We start from the raw sequence: 26,462 nt of genomic DNA, 5'->3' as shown, positions 1-26,462 counted from the left end.
TTCATAATACAAAGTATAAAACTGATAAACTTCACAATTATTTACAGTATTATTAAAAGTTGAATAAGTGATCATTTTGGGGTATGTTAACTGTAAGTTTATCCCTCTCTAAAATTGCTTCATAATAGTGAGATCATTATCCTTGGAGTATCACCCAGAGTAAACTTCTGTCAATTAAAATACCCAGTTTTCATGAATTACTCAGCAATAATTTCAGCTTTCTTTTCATTACATATACTACAATGCCGATTAAAATATCCTTCTTTAATACAAAAATACTTATGTTCTTAGCTTTCTTGATGCTTTAAACATATAAAGATATTTAAAAGTAAATCCAACTTACTTTGGAGTAGCTGATACCATTAAAATCAGTCAGGAAAAATAGGATAAAATAAAATAACATCACAATATAGTAGCTCCTGCTAAAAACAGGATAAAAGTATATCTCTGTATAATAAGCACTTACCATATAAATAAAATGACAAATTATCCCATTACTTACCTTTGAAGTAACCCTACTTAGTATAGTATCATCCCCTAAAGCAGCACTTTTCTATGGTATAGTAAACTTAATTATTCTGACAACATCTTTAAATTGCCATTCTGTTATCAGATTATCCAAAAATAAATCACTCAGGTAACAACCTGTCAACATCATTCATGGCAGGTTAGAATAGATCTATTGTGCCTTCCTAACCATCTCTAGACAATGTTATGTTGACTATTTCTCATGGCTGTAAGAAACTGTCATTCAATAAAGGAAACATGAAAAGCCTGAAATGTATTCTGTGAATTGCAAATGACATTCAGTAAAGAAGGCATAAAGCAATCAGGTGGCCTACAGATTTGGAGGGCCCATGCAGGTACTGGATTCGAGAGCTTTGACAGGATCCCTGAAGAGTTACACTCTCAATGAAAAATGCAAGGATTTTAAAATCTGCTCTGCAGAGGCAGACAGACATAATCTGTTTCACCCTTGGTTCCACATGGAGGAAAATATGCTGCCCCTGAGAATTCTGGGCCATGAACTAGAACATACAATGTCCAAAAATACCACATAACAAATTTTAATTTAAATTAGACAAGGGTTGCTAAGAACCTAGAAGCATATGCTCTATCTCAGGCTCAGGGGAAAGTAAAGCAAAGCCCAAGGCCAAATAAGGCAACTTTAATATCTTATGAGAATAATCATGCTCTTTGTTTATGTACTGTCTGTGGCTTCTTTCATGCTGGAGCAGCAGAGTTCAGCAGCATGACTCACAAAGCCATCTAACCCTTTAAAAAAAAAATTTGCTTACCCTTAGTATTGAATGACGATGATAATGTCATTTGTGTTTGAAAACAATTAAAACAGTAAAGTGGAAGCTGCACAAAGAGTGAAAGTACTGACTGACTTTAGATTTAGTTAAGAATTTACTTTTAAAACTTCAACAAAAGTTCCTGGACATGGTGGGCACACACCTGTAATCCCTGTGACTCAGGAGGCTGAAGCAGAAGGATCTCAAGTTCAAGGGCAACCTCAGCAACTTAACAAGCCCGATGATAGTTTAGATCTGAATCTTTCCATTCTCCTCAGGGAAGACATATAAAGCAAAAGGAAAATGTGAGGGAGACGGGTAGGGTGAAATATAAAGAAAATTATATTTCCAGAGAAACCAGGAGCATAAAAATTAAAAAAAAAACAATAAAACCCTACAAATTCTAGGTTAAGTATGCAAAAAAGCAAGGGAAACCAAGACAGCTAGATAAGGATGCCACAACAACGTAGAAAGGAAGATGAGAAACAATGGAGAAAACCGTGGTGGCAGAGCTACCAAATTACCACACTTATCCAACAGAAGCAGGGGAGGCTAAAGATAAGACCTATAAGTAAAAACAAAGAGAAAGCAAGCAGAGTGACTTTTAAAACTATAAAATGTACAAAAAAAATACACTAAAAACAGATGGAAATTACAAAGTAAAATCTAACTTTTCTGTATATGAGACATAAACTTAATAAAACAAAGTGATTCTGAAGCACTAAATAGTAGATATATTAGTAAAGGAATGGACAAAGGTACACCAAGAAAAGACTGACAAAGCAGGGGCATTATATGAATATCAGATATACCAGAACTCAGATCAAAAAGCATTAAGCAAGAAAATCACGTCAAAACGCAACAGGAGGCCTGGGGATATAGCTCAGTTGGTAGAGTGCTTGTCTCACAAGCGCAAGGCCCTGGGTTCAATCCCCAGCACCAAAAAACATAAACAAACAAAACGCAACAGGATACAATTCGCAATAAACACATAAGTTATTAATAATATCTGTTGATAATACCAACTTCAATAAAGCATAAATTAAAGAACATACAAGGAGAAATAGACAGAAATAGGCTAATATTTTAAGACTTTCAGAAAAAGATCAAGCACAAAAAGTATTACAGAACCTATACAATATAAGCAATAAAGTAGATTACGTATGTACCTATTGACCTGCATGATGTTACAGGATTTGCCTTCTTTTCAAGAACCTATGGAATATTTATGAAAATTGAGCCACACATAAATTTCACTACATTACAAAAAAGTAGAACTAATACCTACAATATTCCTTAAATGCTATAATAAAACCAAAATACAGTATATCAGAAAACAAAACAGCCCTTCTCTGAAAAAAGTTTGTAATTTTTTGGGGGGAGTGGTGTACTGGGAATTGAACTCAGGGGTACTTGACCACTGAGCCACATCTCTAGCCTTATTTTGTATTTTATTTAAAGATAGGGTTTCACTGAATTGCTTAGCGCCTCACAGTTGCTGAGGCTGGCTTTGAACTCAAGATTCTCCTGTCTCAGCCTCCTGAGCCACTGGGATTACAGGTGTGCGCCACTGCACCTGGCTGTAATTCTCGACTAGCAACTCAACTCCCAGGCTCACCTGAAAAATCAGAGTAACTCAACTGTGTTTGCTTCAGGGTCATCATGAGCCTGTCATGACAATAATATAAGCAAGCTCAGCAATGCAGCTCTGCTTATTAATCTTTACATTCCAACACACTCCCATAAGTACAGGTTCTCTTTTGATTACTTCTATTTTCTCAGTACTTAGGAAGTAAGATCATTAGCTGAAAGTGGTGATAAAGAAGAAAATGCTGGAAGTTTGAAGAGAAAGGAAAATGTATATTTCTCCAGAAGAGTTGGGTGACCAAAGTAGACTAAAAAGACTTTCAGACATTGTGAAGGACCAACTTGAGAAAGTGGAAAAAGTGAGAAGAGGTTCATGGACTAAAAGCTCTAGAAAGGCCCAGAACCTGTAAGACTGTGAGTGCTAGAAGGGGGAAGCTGGTAATGCTTGAAAGGGAAGACATCTGAAGTACACAGCATGGGACCTGTAGGTTCTGGAATGACAAGGTCAAGAGTATGGCATAGGGAAAAAAAATGGATCAAGTAGAATGGAAAACAAGAGCTTAAGGATAGAGATCAATAAAGTAAGAGACTATTGGAAGAAATATTTATGTGGATATTTTTAAATCATAAAAGTATTTGATTTATATATGCTGGACAGAGTGACAGTGAGCCAGAAACTCAATTCTTCAAGATATAAAACAAAGTGATCTGAGAAGCAAAAGATGAGTGCAAAAAGGCAAGGTAAGGGGTTGGGGTTGGGGCTCAGTGGTAGAGCGTTTGCCTAGCATGTGTGAGGCACTGGGTTCAATACTCAGTAGTAAATAAATAAATAAAACAAAGGTATTTTGTCCATCTATAACTTAAAAAAAAAAAAAAAGAAAGAAAAAGGTTTAGGGCCTGGCAACACAAGATTCAAAGCCAGGTGATTTACAGGAGGAGAGATTGAGAACAGAGTGGAAATGATAAGAGAGACTAAGAAGAATACATTCCCCACTTTCAACCCAACTGCACTGAGGACATAGAAGTAAAAAAGTCATCACTTAAAAGAACTGCAGGGGAAACTGGGAAGAGGAGTCTTCCTCTGAGCGCAAATGAGTGTTCTAACACTGCACAGAAACTCTTTAATCAGATACATTTGTACAAAAAAAAAAAATTCAAGTACTTGAGGTTCATTACACTGGCTAGAATCAGAAATGGAGTATGTTCTTGAACCTAAATAGCAACCACAGGGTACATATTTGTAAACAAATTTAAAAACATTTTAAAAAAAGGTTACCACTGCTTGAAAATGCCATAAAAATTGCAATAGAAAACAGAAAAGCAAAAAAAAAAAAAAAAAAAAAAAAACTAGGTTTATAGTACAGAAAGTCACATGAAGATTGTCCTAGTCACCTTCATAGACCTGATAATAATCTCTAAGAAACCAGCACAGTATACTTGGGAAGCTTACTTTAAAGGAGTAATATATACATACAGATATAGCAATAAGATTAGGAACAGAGGGCTGAAAAATGAAAAGTCCTGAAATCATGGAATGCATAGTAAAAAGATCAGGCTACTTTCATTCTCTGTTCATATATAAAATCCAAGGAAATAGCACCATCTACTGGGTTCTCTCATATTTAAAAAATATTTTGAGATTTTGGGAAATTAGAATAGTGTGTAACAACTTTCCTCATTTGGCTAAGAAGATAAACTAAAATAGTAAAGGACAAAATCTAAAACAATTAAAAAGGTCATATTTAAAAAATCATTAATTCTCAGTTTATAATTCTAATCTCAAATCACCATTTTGACTAAATTCCTGTGAAGATTTTCTTTAAAATAATAATATTCTCAACCAATAAAAAAATTACATTTTTAAAGAAACTCACAGATATGGTATTCCTGTATGCTGCTTGTATAACCATATATTGCAGAATATCCAAATATTATGATCATGACAACATCTTTACTATCCAGCTCCATAATATGTGCTGAATGTCCCTCCACAGCATACTGCTGACCATGTCCAAGAACGGTAGGAGTTTTTGTACTCCATGACTGACTAGGTATGTTAAAAACCCATAATTCATCTGTGACATTGCCATCATTTGTTTCAATTCTGCCTCCATACATAAAGATGTTTTCCTGTAAATTAAAATACATATGTTAATAGACAAAATAGATAAGTCTCAGCAATACACATTAATTAAAAACAAAGACTACAATTAAACATTACAGTTCATTAACTATTCACACATCTATAAGGCATAGTTATTATTTGTAAAACGTCAAGTGAGGAACACACAAATAATGATAACTAAAGTTTTCACACACAAAAGAAGGGTATGTATCTTGATTTTGAAAAGTTACTTTAACGCATTTTATTTTAAATGGTTGTACTATATGATCAATTAACTACATTTTAAATTATCCTACAGGATAATTAAGTTCAAAGTTCTCAGAATGAAAAATGCAGCCAACTGATCAGAACCTTAAAATTAAGGGTATAGTAGCTCTATAACTAAGAATAATTTATTCCTCACATACAACAGGAAAGTAACATACTAAGTTGTTCATTTCATTACTCAGTCTTGGAAGCTTCGAATGATCAGAACCCCCACTTATTAAACTTGAATTTTACCATCTATTTGTACTGCTGTATGCTCTTCTCAATTATTCCCTGTTTACACTGAGTACCATTCACCAAAAAAGATCACATTTGTACATAATGTAGAATACACTTTCATTAACATTTGCTCATGACTATTAGAAAATATTCATACCTTCGATTCACCCATGGTAATTTTTACAGCACTTACAAATAATTTCATTTACATATAAATGACATATAAATCATCACTATTTCAACAAACTAGGAATAAAATAGAAGGAAACTTATTCAATCTGATAAAGGGAATCTAAGGAAAACACAGCAAAATTTATGCTGAATGGTGAAATATTGACGCTTTGCATTAAGGTCAGGAATAAGACCAAGAAGCCCATTTTTTACTACTTCTACTCAACAAGTGCTGGACAATAGTCACAGCTAGGACAAACAGGGGAAAACTTCTAAAAGCATCCAGATTAGAACTGAAATTGAAAAAGTAAAATTTCTATCTGCAGATGTTATGATCTCATATGTACAAATCCTAAAAAATGAAAAGAGCTAACTAATTATATTGCAGGATATAAGACCAATTATAAAAATATATTGTATTTCTATATGTTTGCAGTGAACCATGCAAAAAATAAAATAAGGAAAACAATCCCATTCATAACAGTGTAAATTTTAGAAAAATACTTAGGAATAAATTTAACAAAACAATTTCTAAACTTCAAAAGTTACAAAAATTTAGTGAACAACTTTTAAAAGATCTAAATAAACAAAGATATTCAATGTTTAGGGATCAGAAGATTTAGCATTAAGATAACAACACTCTCCAAATCTATCTACAGATCCAACACAAGTCCTGTCCAAACTTCAGCTGCCTTCTTCATAGAAATCGACAAATTGATTCTAAAATTCTTATGAAATTGCAAGAGATATGGAACAATAATCCTGTAAAAGAAGAACAAAATTGGAGGACTCACACTTCCTGGAAACTTATAAAAGCAAAAGTAATCAAGATAATGTGGTATAGGCATAAATAAATGGAATAGAACTGAAAGTCCAGAAATAAACTGATAAATCTGTGCCTGGCTGATTTTTGACAAGAAGGCCAAGACCATTCAAAGGGGAAGGAACAGTACCTTCAACAAATAATGCTGGGAAAATAGAAAGCCACATAAAAATGAATGAAGCTGAACCCTTAATGGCCACCATATTTTAAAAAAAAAAAAAAAAAAGAGCTTAACCCTAAATGGATGAAAGAACTAAATTTAAGAACCAAAACTATACAAAATCACAAACAACTACTAAAAAAGAAAAACATAATTGGACTTTATCAAAATAAAACCCTTTTGCAGTCAAATAACACCATCAAGATAATGAAAACAATTCACAGAATGGATGAAAATATTCATATATCTGATACAGGGAATATTCATATATCTGATATCTAAATGTCCACTGACTAATGAATGGATATATAAAATGTGATATTTTCATACAGGGAAATATTATTCAGTAATAAAAAGTAACAAAGTACTGATATATATGCTACAACACGGTTAAACCTTGCAAATTATCATGCAAAGTAAAACATGCCAATCGTAAGTCACATGGTATATGATATCATTCATATAAAATGCACAATAGACTAACCTCTAGAAATATAAAAGAGATTTATGATTGCTTAAGACTATGGAGAATGAACAAAATGAGGGAACAGTTAAAGGGTATAAGGTTGCTTTTGAAGTGATAAAAATCTTATAAAATTGATTACACAAGTCTACTGAGACATTACACAAATCTACACGAGATGGTTGCACAACTCTGAATATACTAAAATCACTGAATTTTATATTTAAAAGTGAATTATATGGTACATCAATTATTTCAGTAAAGCTGTTACAAAAAGGAAATAATGCAAAAACCAAAAACCAAAACACAGAACTAAAAGAAGACAAAGAGACATATATATGTATGTATGTACATAAACATATAATAAACATACATATAAAATAATATTTTATTTTTAAAACATGCATAGAAAAAATAGTACTTTGTTTTTTATACTACTCCTGTATTTTTCAAAAATTTTGCCTAAGCACAGAAAAAATTAATTCTGAACTGAAAGGCCTAATCAAAGACCACAAAACATATCTTTTCCAGTTCAAAATAGAAGCCAGAAAAGTATCTTGTCATATTAATCATGTTAAATTCATGAATCCCACAAATATATAAAAACAAATGATTCAAAAGCAACCTCTATCAAGATACTAATATTTTTTATTGGTATAATACTCTACCCTAAAATTTACATGAAATTTTAAGGGATCCTAAATAGCTAAAGCACAATCTTGAAAAAACAAAAACAAGTTGGAAGTCTCAATAGTTTTTTACTTTAAAACTTACTACAAAACTATGGTAATTAAAACAGTGTGGTACTAGCATCAAGACAAACATGTATCAAAGAAGAGAATAAAGGGCCCAAAAATAAGCCCCCACATATGGTCAAATGATTTTTGACCAGGGTGCCAAGACCATTTAAAGAGAAAAGAATATTCTTTTCAACAAATGATGCTAGGAAAACCTGCTACTCACACACACAGAAATGAAACTAGACCCTTACCTAATACCACACACAAAATTAACTCATAATGAAATGAAGACCTAAACATAAGAACAAAAATTTTAAAACTCTTAAAGAAAAATCTTAATATGCTGGATTTGGCAAAGATTTATTTTATATCACACAAAAAGAAAAAATCAAAATCACAAAACTAAGTTAAAGATATAGCTCAGTGGGCTGGGGATGTGGCTCAAGCGGTAGCATGCTCACATGGCATGCGCGGGGCGCTGGGTTCGATCCTCAGCACCACGTAAAAATAAAATAAAGATGTTGTGTCCACCGAAAACTAAAAAAAAAAATATTAAAAAAAAAGATATAGCTCAGTGGTAAAGAATATGCTTAGCATGGACAAAGCCCTGAGTTCAAATCCCAGCACCATTAAAAAAAAATGCATCAAAGGACACTGTCAACAGAGCAAAAAGACACATCACAGGAGAGGAGAAACTATTTTTAAATCATATCTGTTAAGGGGTAATATCATAAGAAAAACTCCTAAAACTAAAGGGCAAAAAATACTTATTAAAAAATTGCAAAAGACTTGAATTTATATTTATATATCTTTTTTCTCAAAGAAGATATATAAATGATCAATAAAGCTCTTAAAAACTACACAACATCACCGTTGTTCTGTAAACACAAATCAAAAGCAGAAAGAGATAACACTTTGTACTCATTAAGGATCCTATTATTAAAAAACAAAACTGGAAAATATTAAATGTTATGAAAGCTGTAGACAAACTGGAACCCATGTTCACTGCTGGTGGGAATGTAAAATGTGCAGCCACTGTAGAAAACAATATGGCAATTCCTGAAAAAGTTACCTGAAAGAATTACCATGTGATCCAGGAATTCCACTTCTGGGCATACACCCAGAAGTACGGAAAGCAGAGACTCAGTTGTAGGTACACATATCTTAATCTCAAAAGTCAACAAGTGCGAGCAATCTAAAAATCTATCAACATACAGATGAATTTTAAAATATGTGGTTGTTATATGTATGTACGTATGTGTGCACATGTGTATGTGTGTATATATGTATATATATACATATATATTAGTACTATTATATATACATATATCAAAATATTATTCAGTTTTTTAAAAGGGCATTCTGATACACACTATAGCATGGATAAATGCTGAAGAGACTATGTTCAAGGAAATAAGCCAATAACAAAAGGATAAATGCTATGTATTTCCACCTGCATGAGGTACCTGAAATAGTCAAATTCACACAGACACAAAGTAGACTGCTAGTTTCTAAGGGTTGGGGGAAGAGGAGAATGAAGAGTTATTGCTTCAACTTTGCAAGATGAATAAAGTTCTAGAGACAATAATGGTGATAGTTACACAATGATGTGAATGTACTTAATACCACTCTACATTTCAAAATACTTAAAATAGCCAACTTTATGTTTTATGTATTTTACCACAATTTTTAAAAATTGATTAATCTGATGATTAGACATAAAGCCATGTACAAAACTCAATCCTTATTTCTTTACATGTTCAAATGTATTAAAAATCTACTCTTTTCCTAAAATATAGTCCAAGACATCTTAAATAATTGTGATCCATTATGATCTACTATCCTCATTAGATATTTGAAATAAATCTGAAATTTGAGACTTTCTACTTTAAGGTAAATTCTGAGAAAAAAAAAAAAACTTAACTTAAAAAGCAGAGCCATACCTGATATAAAGCAAGAGAATGTCCATATCTCTGAAGAGGTCCCCTTGACAGAGTTACTACATTCCATATACTGCTTTCTAAATTGTAACTAAAAATAAGAAAATAAAATAACTTCTTAAATTGATTGATTTTCAGTTTTATGACTTGCATATGCTTTTCTTCATTTGTATCTAAATTCTCATAAAACTAAAAAATAATTACAGTAAACTCATAATTTCAAATGCCATATTAAAAATTTTTAATAAAAACTTCAGTCAAGAAATACCTACTCTAAATTAGATTCATTCACTTAAAGGTATATTAACTTAAGTAGAATATTCAATACTACAATTAATTTGTCTAGTTACCTTTAGCAATTTCAACCAATTAACCTAAAAAATAGTAAGTTATTCTATATTTTTAAATTTAAAAAGCCAGCTTTCTTAGAAGTACATGAAAATTCAATTTTTACAATAGGCATTTACTTTAGAAATTCACATTACTCTTCATACATGCTTAACTTAGCTTATGAATTAACCAAGAAGCATATATTTCCTTGCAAAAATATATTTTGCTCACTGATAACTTTTTGAATTCTGTAAAATAAGTACAGTAGTATAAACTCAAACCTTTTTTTTTTTTTTTTTTTTTTTTGGTGGTACTGGCAGTTTAATTCAGAAGTTTTCTACCACTGAGCTGCTACATTTCCTTTTTTTAAATTCTGAGTCAGGGTCTTGCTCAGTTGCACAGGCTAGCTTCAAACTTCCCTTTTCAACTCCCCACGCAGCAGGGATTATAGGCATGTGCCACCATACCTGGCTTACCCTCAAATTTTGATTTGCCAACACATATGAGAGGAAGCACCAAGCCAAGAAATAGGGTATTCCTTCAAAAAGATCAATATAAACTGTTCTCTCCCACTTCTCTGCCTCCAACTCATCAGGCAAAGCAAAAAACTGTCCCTTCACAAGAAAGGTTACCAAAATGGTTTTCAGCATTGTTTCCTACTTTGAATTACAAGACAAGACATAAATGACAAAATATGCCAAAATATAGCTCCCACAGAGACTTACCACCAAATCTACCTGCCTATCAGCATCTGCAGCCAACATGCTGCTTCCCATTGTTACTGAAAGTCATTGCTTGGCAAACTACTTCTATGAAGAATCAGACAATAAATATTTTAGGGATTGCAGGCCACATTGGTTTCATAGAATATGTTTTACAACCTATTAAAATGCCAAAAAAAAAATCCTTTCCTAGGTCTCAGGCCCTGGGCCCCAACTCACTGATCCCTGCTATAAATAAGCTATTCTTGTTTCTAGTGCATAGATCCCACAACACTCCAGAAGTCCCCTCATCTCTTCCCTACATCACCCTTTGTCTTACTAGATCATTGTCATCAGCATACAAATATTGTGTTATTTTTTTAAAAAAATCACTTGACTTCACTCACCCTTCAAGCTACCACCCTGCTTTTATGCTGCCCCATTCCTTTATTGTCCCCATCCCACCTATCTTTCCATTCTCTCTTAAACTAACTCTAGTCAGGCCCACCACTGCAGAGAAAACGTTTTTGGTAAATTCAACTTCCTCATGTCCAATCCACAGTCACTTTTCTGTCCTCATTTTCTTTGACCTGGTTTATCATCAGCATTTGACACCTTTAGTTACTCCGTAGTCCACCTGTACTCTTTCCCTTGCATTCAAAGACACTGCATTCTTTTGGTTTTCCCATCTCACTGGTCACTTCTCTCAGTCTTTTGCTGAGTTCTCCTCTTATCCCCAATCTTCCAATGATATGGAGTCTCAGACTCAGTTCTTCATTGTCTTCTTTAACACTCATTCCTTTAATAATTCCATTTTAACTGAATCCCACTTTCTACTCTTTCTCTAAAATCTCATAAATTCAACAGTTGAGAATAAAAGAATGTAATGTTATGGGTGGTTTGATCTCTTCAGATCCCTAAAATTTTTTCCATATCAGCATTAAGCCTATTTGATTACCATTCCTGTGTTCACTAGAGTAGCACTTTGAGTCTTCTTCAAGAACTTTTCCATGGTATTCACAACTTGGCTGACTAGCACACAAGGCCTAGCTTTCAGTCGGTTTCAGTTTTGACATACCTTCTTCATGCTGCTTTATCCTTTCTAGCTTTCAATTTAAATCAAGAGACAGGAGACTCTTCCTTTCACTTGAATATTTAGAAGCCATTGTGTGTGGCCACCATGACTCTATTTCAAAGCTTAAGGCAACACACAAAACCCACACACAACAAAAAAACCCTCCCAAAAAACCTAAAACAACCTACATGATCTATCTCTGCTATTATCCTAATTTCATGTTCCCCTCTCACATACACCAATCACATGGCCTCCTTGTTCCTTTTCAAATACTTCAAAAAGCTCCTTCCTTGAGGCCCAGGTCTGGCTCCTTTCTGCACCTACAAATTACTGCAGTGCCAATACTCTGACCTCCTCCAAGACCCTACCTAGTTTTCACCTTTCTCATGAAGCCTACTTTGACCACTATATTTATAATTGTGATCCCTCCTCTGTGGCATTCCAGATTAACTCATCCTGCTATCTACCTACCTCCCTATCTAGCTATGTATATATTTGCATGTACATAATTTAGTTCAGTAAGTAGATTTATCTTTTCATTGCCAGTCTTTCCTCATTAACTTCACAAAGATAAGGACACTTATATGCACTAATACATCCCAAGTACCAAGTACATGGTAAATATTCAAAAGTGTGTTATGCTCAGGAATACATGTCAATTTTCATTAATGTTAATAAATAGGTATTCTTTAAAATAGTATTTTTCTATTTCAATACACACTATACAGAACTTTAACATTATTTACAGAATGCTTTTGTCTTAAATGTAACATCTATACCCCAATTAAATTCTACTCTAGGGCTGGGGTATATAGCTCAGTGGCAGTTTGTGGCAAGCATATATAGAGCCCTTGGTTTAATGCCTAGCACCCAAAAAAAAAGTCTCCTCTAAAAAATAAAATTATAACTGACACTATCACTTCTAAAAGCTTTTTAAATATCCTTACCTACACTTGAACTATATTCAGAATGATGAAAAATATTCTCTAACCTGTAAAAAGAGCAACAAATTTATTTCTAATCTGATATTCATAGCTTATAACCATATAAGCTTAGATATATATGTATATGCTTATATATATTTATTGTTTATATCTTTACATGTACATAGAGATACTATAAACACTGTAACCACAAGAACCAGATTATATACACATACAAAAAAGTTAAACTCTCTGGTTCAAATGGAAAATATACAAGTTTAAGAGAATATCATAATATTCATCACTTAATTTGAAACGCTCTATTCAACTTGCATAGAACATGTAAGATTTCAATGTTCCTTTGACAATTTTGTTGTCATCATAACTCAACTTTGGGAATAACACAATTTTAATTTAAAGTTCAAACTATTTTGTAGGCATTTCATTTTTTAAAAAATCATAGTTCATTTCCTTTTAGTTTCCACATTTAAATCTCACTATTTTCTCTGGGTCATTTCATATCTTAACAATTCATTTTTATCCCAGCAACTCTCAAGACTTTTAGCTGTATTTTATTCTTCATATTTTGTGCTACAGAATTTTAATTTTTCATTTAAATATTTACTACAACTCTTCCTCTCTCTCCAGAATTTATTTTATACTTTCACACTCAATCATTGTTTTAAAGCAAACTCCTCTTATACTCAGAATTTTTAAATCTTCAAAATTAATAGGGCTAACATATTTAAAGGGTAGGGTTGGCAAAAAAAAAAAAAAAAATAGGATGCCCAGTTAAATCTGAATTTTAGATAATTAACAAATAATCTTTTGGCATAAGTATGACCATACAATATTTGGGACAAAACCACACACACACACACACACACACACAAAAAAAAAAAAAAACTTACACTAAAATTTTATTTGTTGTCTCTCTGAAATTCATGTGTAATTGGCAGTCCTTATCTTTATATGCAAAAACTGATAATTCTATTGGGTAAACACCATTATGATAAATCATCTAGGGCCAGTTCTGACTTGTTGATGCCCAAGTTATGCCAATTATTACATATTACAAATATCAACACTGAAAGTGACATTGATAATCAAATGATTCTTCGTATTTCCTCTTCTATTCTGTTATTAAAGGGCTTACTAAATACAATAATCGGCTTTAAAGGAAATCAGATAAAGTTGCCATCCATGTGGTTCCCTTTATCTCTCAATCATGCAAAGAAAACAATACTATCATGCATGCGCTGTTAGTAAATGATCTGTTTTAAATTGCTGGCATTGCTATCCCAACAAACATTTATAAAGTACCAACTAAGTAAAAGTTCAGATAAACTATACAGAAAAAAGCAAAAGTATTTTTATATCTACAATTACACTTTACTCTGGAAAAGTAAAAAGCAAGATTTATTATGCTGAACATAGGGACCTCCCGCCTTTATGTAGCATTTTCTTACATAAAATTAACTAAAAATATTTTAGAAAAAGTGAAATAACTACACAAAACAAACTTATATGCTCAATAACAAATAATTAACTGCCGACAACAGTTCATACAGTCCCAAATTAGTCCCACTCAGCAAGTAGACAGCATTACAAAATAACCACTTATATGTTTGGACAGAAAGAAATTCCAGTTTAAAAATAAAAATTGTGAAGATCTTAAAATAAGTACTTACTTCAGGACCATTTGAAAAGAACTGTAGTTAAAAGTATATCCACCAATCACCCACATAAATTTCCCATGTAAAACTGCTTTATGTGAAGCCCGACCTACAGAAGGACTGAAGGGTTTAACATTTGGTAGAATCCAGTAAGACTCAGTAGAAGGAACATTGAAAGAGCAATCAGGACCTATTGAAGAAAAAAATCAAACAACACACTGGATTAACAAAGAACTGTGGTTATAGAATGAGATACAAATTATAAAAAACAGCAGAATGCACAGATTAAGAGAATTTAAGAACCTGATGTTCATCATCCTAACAAATGTAACTTATAACAATAAAAAGTCTGAAATATAATGTGTAAGGAAACTACTAACAGCAAATGTAATGCCTAGAGGGGAGAGAAATCAGACATGAAGATGTTTAAGTAAATGCCACAATCAAAAAAAAGTTATTAAAATATATAAAATTTCAGATTTACTTTAGTATGCTAATAGAATTTAAATTGAAAAACAATATACTCATATTCTATTTCTGGCACTTACTAGCAGTGTGATCTTAAGCTAAACTGTTTACCTTTCATCGAGCCTTCATCCATTAAATTGAAATTACAGTCTACTTCCAAGGGTTACCATAATTTTTTAAAATATGAAAATGAAAGTATTTGCAAATTATAAACTATTAAACAAATATAAAGATTACGTTTTTCTTAGCATCTTTTTTTTTTTTTTTTTGTACTGTGAATTGAACCTGGAACACTTAACTACTGAGCCACATCCCCCAGACCTTTTTATTTTGGGGCCAGGTCTCACTAAGTTGCATAGGGCCTCACTAAATTGCTAAGGCTGGCCTCAAACTTGTGATCCTCCTGTCTCAGCCTCCCCAGTCACTGGGATTACAGGCATGAGCTACCATACCCAGCTTAGCTTCATTATTAACAATGTATATCCCCAAAGGAAAAAAATGATTATGTATACAAAAACCAAAACTATCAATTAGTATAGAATAATTTCAAATACTATAATTGAACATAACTGAGTTGAAAACATAGCTGTATCTTAATCCATATTCATAATGTTACCCAGGACTTCTGGTTTCCTCATCTATAAAATGTACATTAGCCTAATTAGTGTTTCCCAAAGTAAAAAGAAAAATAACTACAATTAAATATAATGGAAAGAACACTCTTGAAGAAAATATATCTTCATCAAAAGTGAGCTCACAAATTATTTGAATTCTAATGTGACTAAAATGTGCTAAATAGTAGACATAAACTCACTGAGCTTCAACTTATTTTATAAAATATAAGATCCACATAGTTTTATAAATTATATACAAAAAACATTTTAAAAGCAATAAAATTAACATTTCCTGGCATACTTTGTTTTATTACACTTTGCAGATATTACCTATTTTACAAACTGAAAGTCTATGGCAAATCTGCTTTGAGCAAGTCAATTTCAGTACCATTTTTTCCCAATGTTATGTGCTCCCTTCATAGTTATGTCTCATTTTGGTAATACAAATTTCAAATTGTTTTCATTATATCTGTTATGGTGATGTGCAATCAATGATCTTTAATGTTACTATAAGTTTTGGGGCACCCTAACTATACCCATGTCTGAATGTCAAGTTAACTAACAAATGTTATGTATGTTCTGACTGCTCCACTAAAAAGCCACTCTCCCGTCTCTCTCCCTCCCCTCTGGCCTCCCTATTCCCTGATACAACAATAAGTCTATTAATAATACCACAATGGCCTCTAAATATTCAAGTAAAAGAAAGAGTCTAGTGTTTCTTAATTTAAATTGAAAGCTAGAAAGGATGAAGCAGCATGATGAAGGTATGGTAAAACTGAAACAGACTGAAAGCTAGGCCTCGTATGTTAATCAGCCAAGTTGTGGATGCAAAGGAAAAGTTGTTGAAGAAGACTCAAAGTACTACTCTAGTGAACACAGGAATGGTAATCAAATAGGCTTAATGCTGATATGGAGAAAATTTTAAGGGTCTGAATAGATCAAACCACCCACAACATTCCTTTAAACCAATGCCTGATTCAGAATAAAGCCCTAATTCCATTCAATTCCATGAAGGCTGAGAGAAGTGAGGAAGCGACAAAGAAAAGTTTGGAACTGGTAGAAGGTAGTATACAAAGTTTAAGAAAAGAAACTATCTCTATAAAATGAAAGGGTCAGGTGAAGCAGCATGTACTGGTGTAGAAGCTGCAGTAAATTTATCCAAAATAGCTAGCTATGATAAAAGGAGAAGCCATTACCTAACTTCAAAGCTTCAAAGAACAGGCTGACTCCTGTTAGGGGATAATGTAGCTGGCGACTTTAGGTTTCTTTAGGTTTCTCTTTTACACTTCCAACGATATAACAACTCTACCTCCTCAGCATATTATCCTACTCCTCACCCTCAGTACTTTGTCCAACATCAGAAACTGTAAACTCTTTTACAAACCTGCTGAGCATATTATAGATAATAATTGAATTCACCATTTCCAAAATGCTAGAACCCTTAAAATTTGAACTAATCTACTCTGCCTGTGCTTTATAAAATAGAACAACAAAGCCTAGATAATAGTAGATTGTTTACATCATGATTTACTGAACATGTTAAGCTTACTGTTAAAATGCTGCTGCAAAGGGAGGATCCAAGATGGCGGGCAAGAGGGAGGCAACACTCTGTGTTGCTCCATGACCTGGGACTCAAATAGTGAGAACACTGCTTATCCGCAAGCAATATTTCTGCTCCCGCGAGCGAATCACAGCCACAGTGCCATGGGCTCCAGGCCAAAGCATCAGAGTAGGTCTCCCAACAACTAGCCCACACAGGACTACCAGGTACCCCAGTGGGCACCATCAACACCCAAACAGAACTTTTGGCCACCCACCAAAACCACTCCAATGCAGAACACCCGGCAGCTTCCCACATGCAAAAACTCCGGCCATCACTCCCGTGTGGACCCCCATCTACCAACATAGGGCTCCCCTGTCGCCGCAATCTTGGGACTCTACAGCAACAGAGATAGTCCCCTATGTGCAGTGGCCAGCCTGCACCCAGGAACTTCACACAGGCTCTGAAGTCAGCTGACAGCCACACACTGCAGGACACAAGAGCTCCTCTCTGAACTCACAGTCCAACAGCATCACTCAGCTCCCCCCCACATACAACCCGACAGCCCACTGCTGAAAGCAGGCGCTTCCATCTTGAGTCACCTTCATCTCCATCTTCAATGGGGGCAACACCCCTCTCCCCAGCAGCCACTACCCTGGCTTAGTGACACCCTGGTTACCTTCACCATCCTAAGGGCAGACATGGCAGCTAACAACAGACGATCCCACCAACTGGATAAGAAGGGAGGCAGGAAAGATCCGGATCTCCAACCGAAACAATCCTATTTCTTCCTTAAAGATTTTTTTTTCCCTCTCCTCTATTCTCTGGCGCTCACATTCCCAACATATGTGAAACCAAGTACTTTGCATGAAATAGGATTTTGAGGACTGAGACTCTAAATATATATAATAATGTCCTCTAAATATATATAATAAAGTTGTATATTTTTTTCTTTTATCCCACCAATTTCTACTATTTTAACACTTGTTTATTTTTTCCTAATATATATGTGTGCTTGTTTTATGTACTCTACTGTCTTCCCACTTACTTGTTTACCCAAAAGTACTTCCTCTCCCTTCTCCTGTTACTAATCTTCCTCTTTAGGTTTCTCTTTCATACTTCCAACGATATAACAACTCTACCTCCTCAGCATATCATCCTACTCCTCACCCTCAGTACTTTGTCCACCATCAGAAACTGTAAACTCTTTTACAAACCTGCTGAGCATATTGTAGATAATAACTGAATTTACCATTTCCGTGTATATTGTAACCAAACTGTAAACATCTTAATAGCAAACATCTGTTTTTAAAGTGTATACTGTTTATATTGGGATCTGATAACATTGTCCTTCACCTCAAAGGAGAGGTACTGGATCCCTACAGAAGCACTATAAGCCTGTAGGGTAAAAACAGCAATGCCTCAGATCCACAGTGCTATAATGGAAGACAAAAAAGCAGTATGAAAAGACAAGGGAAGAAAGTGCCCCAAACATATCAAGATACCACATTATTAGAATCCATGGGGAGCATAACAGAAGAAATTACAGAGAAGGAGTTCAGGATGTACATGATTAAAATGTTCTGCAAATTGAAGGATGATATAAGAGAGCAAATACAGGCAGCAAAAGATCATTTTGCAAAGAGCTACATAAACAAATACAGGAAGCAAAAGATTACTTCAATAGGGAGATAGAAGTTCAAAAAAAATAGAAATCCTTGAAATGAAAGAAACAATAAACTAAATTAAAAGTTCAATTGAAAGCATCACCAACAGATTAGACCACTTGAAAGACAAGAACTCAGACAAAATATATAATTTGAAAAGAATGTAGACAACACAGTGAAAACAAGGGGAGAACATTCGAGAAATATAGGATAGCATAAAAAGACCAAACTTAAGAGTTATTGGAATACAGGAAGGAACAGCGTTCCAAACCAAAGGAATAAGCAATTTATTCAATGAAATAATATCAGAAAATTTTCCAAAGATGAAGAATGAATTGGAAAACTAAATTCAAGAGGCTTACAGGATGCCAAATGTACAAAATCACATCAGATCTACACCGAGGCACATTATAATGAAAATGCCCAATATACACAATAAGGAGAGAATATTAAAACCCACGAGAGACAGGAATCAGATTACATATAGGGGGAAACCAATTAGATTATGTGCTGATTTTTTCAACAAAGACCCTAAAAACTAAAAGATCCTGGAACAACATGTATGAAACTCTGAAAGAAAATGGATGTCAACCAAAATCTTATATCCAGTAAAATTAAGCTTTAGATTTGATGATGAAATAAAAACCTTCCATGATAAACAAAAGATATAAGAATTTACAACTTGAAAGCCCACCCTACAGAACATCCTTAGCAAAATATTCCATGAAGAACTGAAAACCAACAATGAAAATCAGCAAAGGGAGGTATTACACTAATCAAAGGAAAAACCATGGGCTGGGGTTATGGCTCAGCAATAGAGCACTTGCCTCGAACATGTGAGACCCTGGGTGTGGTTCCTCAACACCACATAAAAATAAATAAGTGAAATAAAGGTATTGTGTCCAATTACAACTAAAAAATAAATATATAAAAAAAATGAGAAACCAAGTTAAGTTAAATACCAAAAATAAACAAAACTGGATGAGAATACAAATCATGTTTCAGTAATAACCCTGAATGTTAATGGCCTAAACTCACCAATCAAAAGACATGGACTGGCAGACTGGGATTTTAAAAAAAGAACCAACAATATGCTACCTCCAAGAGACTCATCTTATAGGAGAAGACATTCACAGACTGAAGGTGAAAGGTTGGGAAAAATCATACCACTCACATGGACTGCGGAAGCAAGCAGGGGTTTCCATCCTCATATCAAATAAAGTAGACTTCAAGCCAAATTGAATCAAAAGGGATAAAAAAGGACATTTCATAATGCTTAAGGGAACCATTCATCAACAAGACATAACAATAATAAATTTATATGCCCCAAACAATGGAGCATCTACATTCAAACAAACTCTTCTCAAGTTCAAGAGTTAAACAGACCACAACACAATAATTCTGGGTGACTGTAACACACCTCTTTCACCACTGGATAGATCATCCAAACAAAAGCTGAACAAAGAAACCACAGAACTCAATAATACAGTCAATAACTTAGACTTAACTGACATATATAGAATATTTCATCCTTCAATGAACGAATACACTTTCTTCTCAGCAGCACATGGATCTTTCTCTAAAATAGACCATATATTATGTCACAAAGCAAATATAAAAAAGTAGATATACTACCCTGCATTCTATCAGATCATAATGAAATGAAATTAGAAATTTATGATAAAATAAACAAAAGAAAAGCTACTCCAACATCTGAAACTAAATAATATGCTACTGAATGAACAATGGGTTGCAAAAGACATCAAGAAGATTTAAAAATTCTTAGAGGTGAATGAAAACATAGGTACTATGTATCGAAATCTCTGGAACACTATGAAGGCAGTACTAAGAGGAAAGTTCATTGCATGGAGTTCATTCCTGAAAAGAAAAGAAAGTCAACAAATAAATGACTTAATATTACATATCAAAACCCTTGGAAAAGAAGAACAAATCAACACCAAAATCAGAAGACAGGAAATAATTAAAATCAGAGCTGAAATCAATGAAATTGAAACAAAAGAAACAACTAAAAATATTGATAAAACAAAAAGTTGGTTCTTTGAAAAATAAATAAATAAAACTGACCTTTAAAGACATTTAAGGAAGAACTATACCAATACTCTTCAATTTATTTCAGGAGAAAAAAAAGGAGCACTCCCAAACTTATTCTATGAGGCCAGTATCACCCTGATTCCAAAACCAAGCAAAGATACATGAAAAAAAAAGAAAACTTCAGACCAATATCTCTAATGAACATAGATGCCAAAATTCTCAATAAAATTCTGGCAAATCAAATACAAAAACATATCAAAAAGAACATGCACCATGATCAAGTGGGGTTCATTCCAGGGATGCAAGGTTGATTCAACATACGGAAATCAATAAATGTAATTCATCACATCAATAGACTTAAAGATAAGAACCATATGGTCATCTGAATAGATGCAGAAAGGGCATTCAAAAAAATACAGCACCCCTTCATGTTTAAAACACTAGAAAAACTAGGGATGACAGAAACATATCTCAACATAGTAAAAGCTATCTATGCTAAGCCCCATGCTAACATCATTCTAAATGGAGAAAAATTGATAGCATTCCCTCTAAAAACTGGAACAAGACAGGAATGCCCTCTTTCATCACTTCTATTTGACTTAGTTCTTGAAACAATGGCCAGAGCAATTAAATAGACGAAAGAAACCAAAGGAATACAGATAGGAAAAGAACTCAAATTAGCACTATTTGTTGATGATATGATTCTATACCTAGAAGACCCAAAAAAGTCCACCAGAGAACTTCTACATCTAGTAAATTAATCCAGAAAAGTAGCAGGATACCAAATCAACACCCATAAATCAGAGGCATTTCTGTATATCAGAGACAAATCCTCTGAAAAGGAAATGAGAAAAACTGCCCCACTTATAATAGCCTCAAAAAAAAAAAAATACTTGGGAAAATAACCTAACAAAAGAGGTGAAAGACCTCTACAACAAAAACTACAGAACACTAAAGAAAGAAATTAAAGAAAACCTTAGAAGATGGAAATATCTCCCTTGTTCTTGGATAGGCAGAATTAATATTGTCAAAATGACCATACTACCAAAAGCATTATACATATCTAATGCTTTAGATAAGTATAATGACATTCAAAATCCCATTGACATTCCTCATAGAAATAGAAAAAGGAATCATGAAATTCATCTGGAAAAATAAGAGACCCAGAAGAGCCAAAGCAATTCTTAGCAAGAAGAGTGAAGCAGGTGGCATCACTATACTAGAACTTAAACTATACTACAGAGCAATAGTAACACAAACAGCATAGTATTGGCACGAAAATACACTGGTAGACCAATGGTACAGAATAGAGGACACAGAGACTAACCCAAATAATCACAGTTTCTTATATTAGACAACAGTGTCTAAAATGTACATTGGAGAAAAGATAGCCTCTTCAACAAATGGTGCTGAAAACACTGGAAATCCAATTGCAACGGGATAAAATTAAACCCCTATCTAGAACCATGCACAAAACTCAACTCAAAATGGATCAAGGACCTAGGAATTAAACCAGAGACCCTGTGTCTAACAGAAGAAAAAGTAGAACCAAATCTCCATCATATCAGATTAGGCCTCAACTTCCTTAATAAGATCCCTATAGCACAAGAATTAAAATCAAGAATTAATAAATGGGATGGATTCAAACTAAAAAGCTTCTTCTCAGCAAAAGAAACAATTATTGAAGTGAATAGACAGCCTACAGCTTGTGAGCAAATTTTTACCACATGCACATTAGAAAGAGCACTAATCTCTAGAGTATATAAAGAACTCAAAAATCTAAACACCAGTAAAGCAATAACTCAATCAAAAAATGGGCCAAGGAACTGAACAGACACTTCTCAGAAGGTGATATATAATCAGTCAACAAATACATGAAAAAAATGCTCAACATCTCTAGCAATTAGAGAAATGAAAATCAAAACTATTCTAAGATTTCATCTCACTCCAAACAGAATGGCAGCTATTAAGAATTCAAATAACAATAAGTGTTGATGAGGATGTGGGGAAAAGGCACACTCATACATTGCTGGTGGGGCTGCAAAATGGTGCAGCCAATCTAGAAAGCAGTATGGAGATTTTTTAGAAAACCACCTTTGACCCAGCTATCCCTCTCCTCAGTCTATACCCAAAGGATTTAAAAACCGCATACTACAGGGACACAGCCACATCAATGTATATAGCAGCACAATAACTAAACTGTGGAACCAAACTAAATGCCCTTCAATATATGCATGAATGAAAAAACTGTGGTATATATACACAATGGAATATTACTCAGCAATAAAAGAGAATAAAATCATGGCATTTACAGGTAAATGGATGGAGAATATAATGCTAAGTGAAGTTAGCCAATCCCACCCCCCAAAAATACCAATGTTTTCTCTGATATAAGGAGGCTGACTTATAGTGGGATTGGGAGAGGGAACATGGAAAGATTAGACAAACTCTAGATAGGGCAAAGAGGAGAGAGGGAAAGAGAGGAAGGAAGGGGGTAAAAAAAGATGGTGGAATGAAACAGACATCATTACCCTCAGTACATGTATGAAGGCACAAATGGTGTGAATACACTTTGTAAACAACCATAGATATGAAAAATCGTGCTCTATATGTGTAATGTGAATTGTAATGCATTCTCCTGTCATATATAATAAATTAGAATAAAACTTTTTTTAAATGGCTGCTGCAAAGAGAAAGAATCCTTTTAAAATATGAGTGCTTATTGACAATACACCTAGACATCCAAGAGCTCTGATGGAGATTTACAACAAGATTAATGTTTTCATACCTGCTAACACAATAACCATTATGCAGCCATGGATCAAAGGCTGATTTTTACTTTCAAGTCTTATTATTAAGAAATACATTTTGTAAGGTTACCACTGCCATAGATAGTGATTCCTCTGATTAATCTGAGAAAAGAGATAGGAAACAATCTGGAAATAATTCACCATTCCAGAGGCCATAAGGAATATTCAAGATTTCTGGAAAGAGACCTAAATATCAACATTAAAATGAATATGGAAGAAGCTGATACAACCTTCATGGATGATTTTGAGGGGTGCAAGAATTCAGTAGAGGAAGCAACTGCAAGTGTGGTGGAAACGTCAAAAGAACTAAAATTCTAAGTGGAGCCTGAAGATATAATTGAATTGCTGCACTCTCACAATAAAATTTTATCAAAGTAAGAGTTAAATTTTTATGATGAGCAAAGAAAATGGTTTCTTGAGATGAAATCAATTCCTGTTTGAAGATGCTGTCAACATCACTGACATGACAACAAAGGATACAGAATATCACATGAACTTAGTTGATAATGCGGCAGCCCACTTTCCAATTTTGAAAATTTTCTGCTGTGAGTAAAATGATATCAAACAGCATCACATTCCCCAGAAAAATCCTTCATGAAAGGAAGAGTCAATGGATGCAGCAAACTTCACTGATGTCTTATTTTAAGAAACTGACACAGTCACCCCAACCTTCAGCAACCAGGACTCTGATCAGTCAGCAGCCACCAACAAGGAAGCAAGATACTCTACCAGCAAAAGGATTCCAATTCAAATGAAGGCTCATGTGATTTTTAACAATTTTTAGCAATAAAGTATTTTAAATTAATTAAGGTATGTACATTTTCAGTATAGTGTAAACATAACTTCTATGTGCACAGGGAAAACAAATCTGTGTGCTCACTTTATTGCAATACTCACTTGATTCAGATAGTCTGGCAACAAACCTCCAGTATCATGAAGATATGCCTGTACTTAATATGATGGGGATAGGTTGTTTTGCTCTAACTAAATAATTTGTTCCCAGTTTAAAATGAAACTAACTCTTACAGAACACTTTTTACATAATTTTAGCACACTTATTATTTTGACAATATAATTCTCCTATCATTTTTCTTTACTCCACTTTTTACAAAGCTTTTTAGTTCATACAATATAGCATATTTGTCCCTCACTCTTCACAGAAATATTAATACATTTTAGTTGTATGATTTTTACCTATATTATATAAGGAATACTACTTTTCCCCAACTTAATATTGTCAACACAAATGCTGATGGTGCCATCAAGTGGCAGTACAGCTAACCTTCAATTTGCTTGTATCAGTAAGTTCTACATTATCATTTAGTCACAATACTTTAAAACTTCCAAGCAGATTCTGATTAAAAAATAGTTGCCCAGTTTTCACTTGTTCATTTGTGAACCTACCCATATATTCATGTACTCATCTTCAAGATCTTTGAGCATACATTATATGGATTTGTATTTTTCAGATACAAACAAAAACAGATTGTCTCTTTGACAGAGACATAGTCTTTTAAATTGGATAATTAAAACTTTATTATTCCTGGGTGCAAAGACTGTGAACTATTCTCACTAATCAGAGAAATCAAACGAACCTGCTTCTTTAAAAAGTAAATTTTAGCTGGGCATTGTGGCACATACCTGTAATCCTAAAGGCTGAGGCAGGAGGATCATGAGTTCAAAGCCAGCCTCAGCAATTTAGAGAGGCCCTAAGAAACTCAGTGACCCAGTCTATAAATAAAATACAAAAAAGAGCTGAGGATGTACTTTACTGCTTGAGTGCCCTGAGTTCAATCCTCAAAACCAAAAATAGAAAAAAAGCAAGTTTTACAGACATATGTCTAAAATTCTAATTGCTTTTGTGTTGATAAGGTCATGCTTTGCTGTCTTGTTTATTGTCATCTTAGCATAATCCCTGCCCTACATAAGCCTTGTCCAGTCACCTGCCATCCACCACTGTGAACCTCTGCACTGCTGTGATATTGAATACCCTTAACCATCCATGCCCCACCTGATAGAGAATAAGGACTTTGAGTCACTTACTCCAACTTCGCCCTCTTTCATCAGGAAGCAGCTTGGAGATGTCATTGCCCATTTTTCCATAGAAATGGAATGCAGAAATTGACGGTGGGTAAATGTAATAGCAGTCCACTTTGTACTTTGAATATAGCCCCTGCTGCTATTGCAACTTAAAACAGACATGTTTCTTTCTCTTCCTCTCTACCTAATCTCCTCCCTAATCTCAGGGGAAACAGGATTACCTTTCTTCCCTATCCTAGGCAGAGTTAAATCCCTCGAACACACACCTACCACAGGAATGAAGTAATTCAGAGATTGGGGATGGCACCAGAAGATCTCAAAAATGACTATCTCCCAAATTAACAAGAAAATTACAACTTAAACAGAGAACACACATAGAATGTAGTCTTTAAATCTCCTCTTTATAAGCCCCCTGGTTCCCCATGATGGGCAGAATCACAGGCCCTGGGACAGAAGTCCTCTGTGTTTCTCCTTTGCTAGCAAAGCAATAAACCATCTTTATTGCTTTTTCTAAAAAAAAAGCAAATTATAATTCTAAATCACTTAGAAATCAATTAACTCTCAATGTAGCTCACTACCTGACTTTGGAAATAAAATTTCATTAGAGAACAGCCATGCTCACTCAGTTAAGCATTATCTATGGCTGCTTTTGCACAAAAACAGCAGAGTTGGATAGTGACCCTACAGACCATATGCTTGTGAAGTCAAAAATATTTACTATCTGGCCTTTTACAGAAAAATTCATCAACCTCTAATTTAACTGAAGAGAAAAA

General features: G+C 33.9%; 1 protein-coding gene across 1 annotated transcript in view; it reads right to left on the bottom strand.

The window, feature by feature from the left end:
- Nucleotides 1–26,462, bottom strand: part of ATRNL1 (attractin like 1) — a 716,619-nt gene that overhangs the window by 659,375 nt on the left and 30,782 nt on the right. The window contains exons 6-8 of the mRNA XM_081268108.1: nt 14,514–14,688; nt 9,797–9,884; nt 4,760–5,015 (exon numbers count right to left, since the gene is read on the bottom strand). Coding sequence (XP_081124234.1) covers nt 4,760–5,015; nt 9,797–9,884; nt 14,514–14,688 — 519 coding nt within the window. The remainder of the gene's footprint in view (nt 1–4,759; nt 5,016–9,796; nt 9,885–14,513; nt 14,689–26,462) is intronic.

This window comes from Spermophilus citellus (genome assembly GCF_964194105.1).
Source record: "Spermophilus citellus genome assembly, chromosome: 15".
Taxonomy (NCBI): Eukaryota; Metazoa; Chordata; class Mammalia; order Rodentia; family Sciuridae; genus Spermophilus; species Spermophilus citellus.
This window is presented reverse-complemented; position numbering and strand designations above follow the sequence as displayed.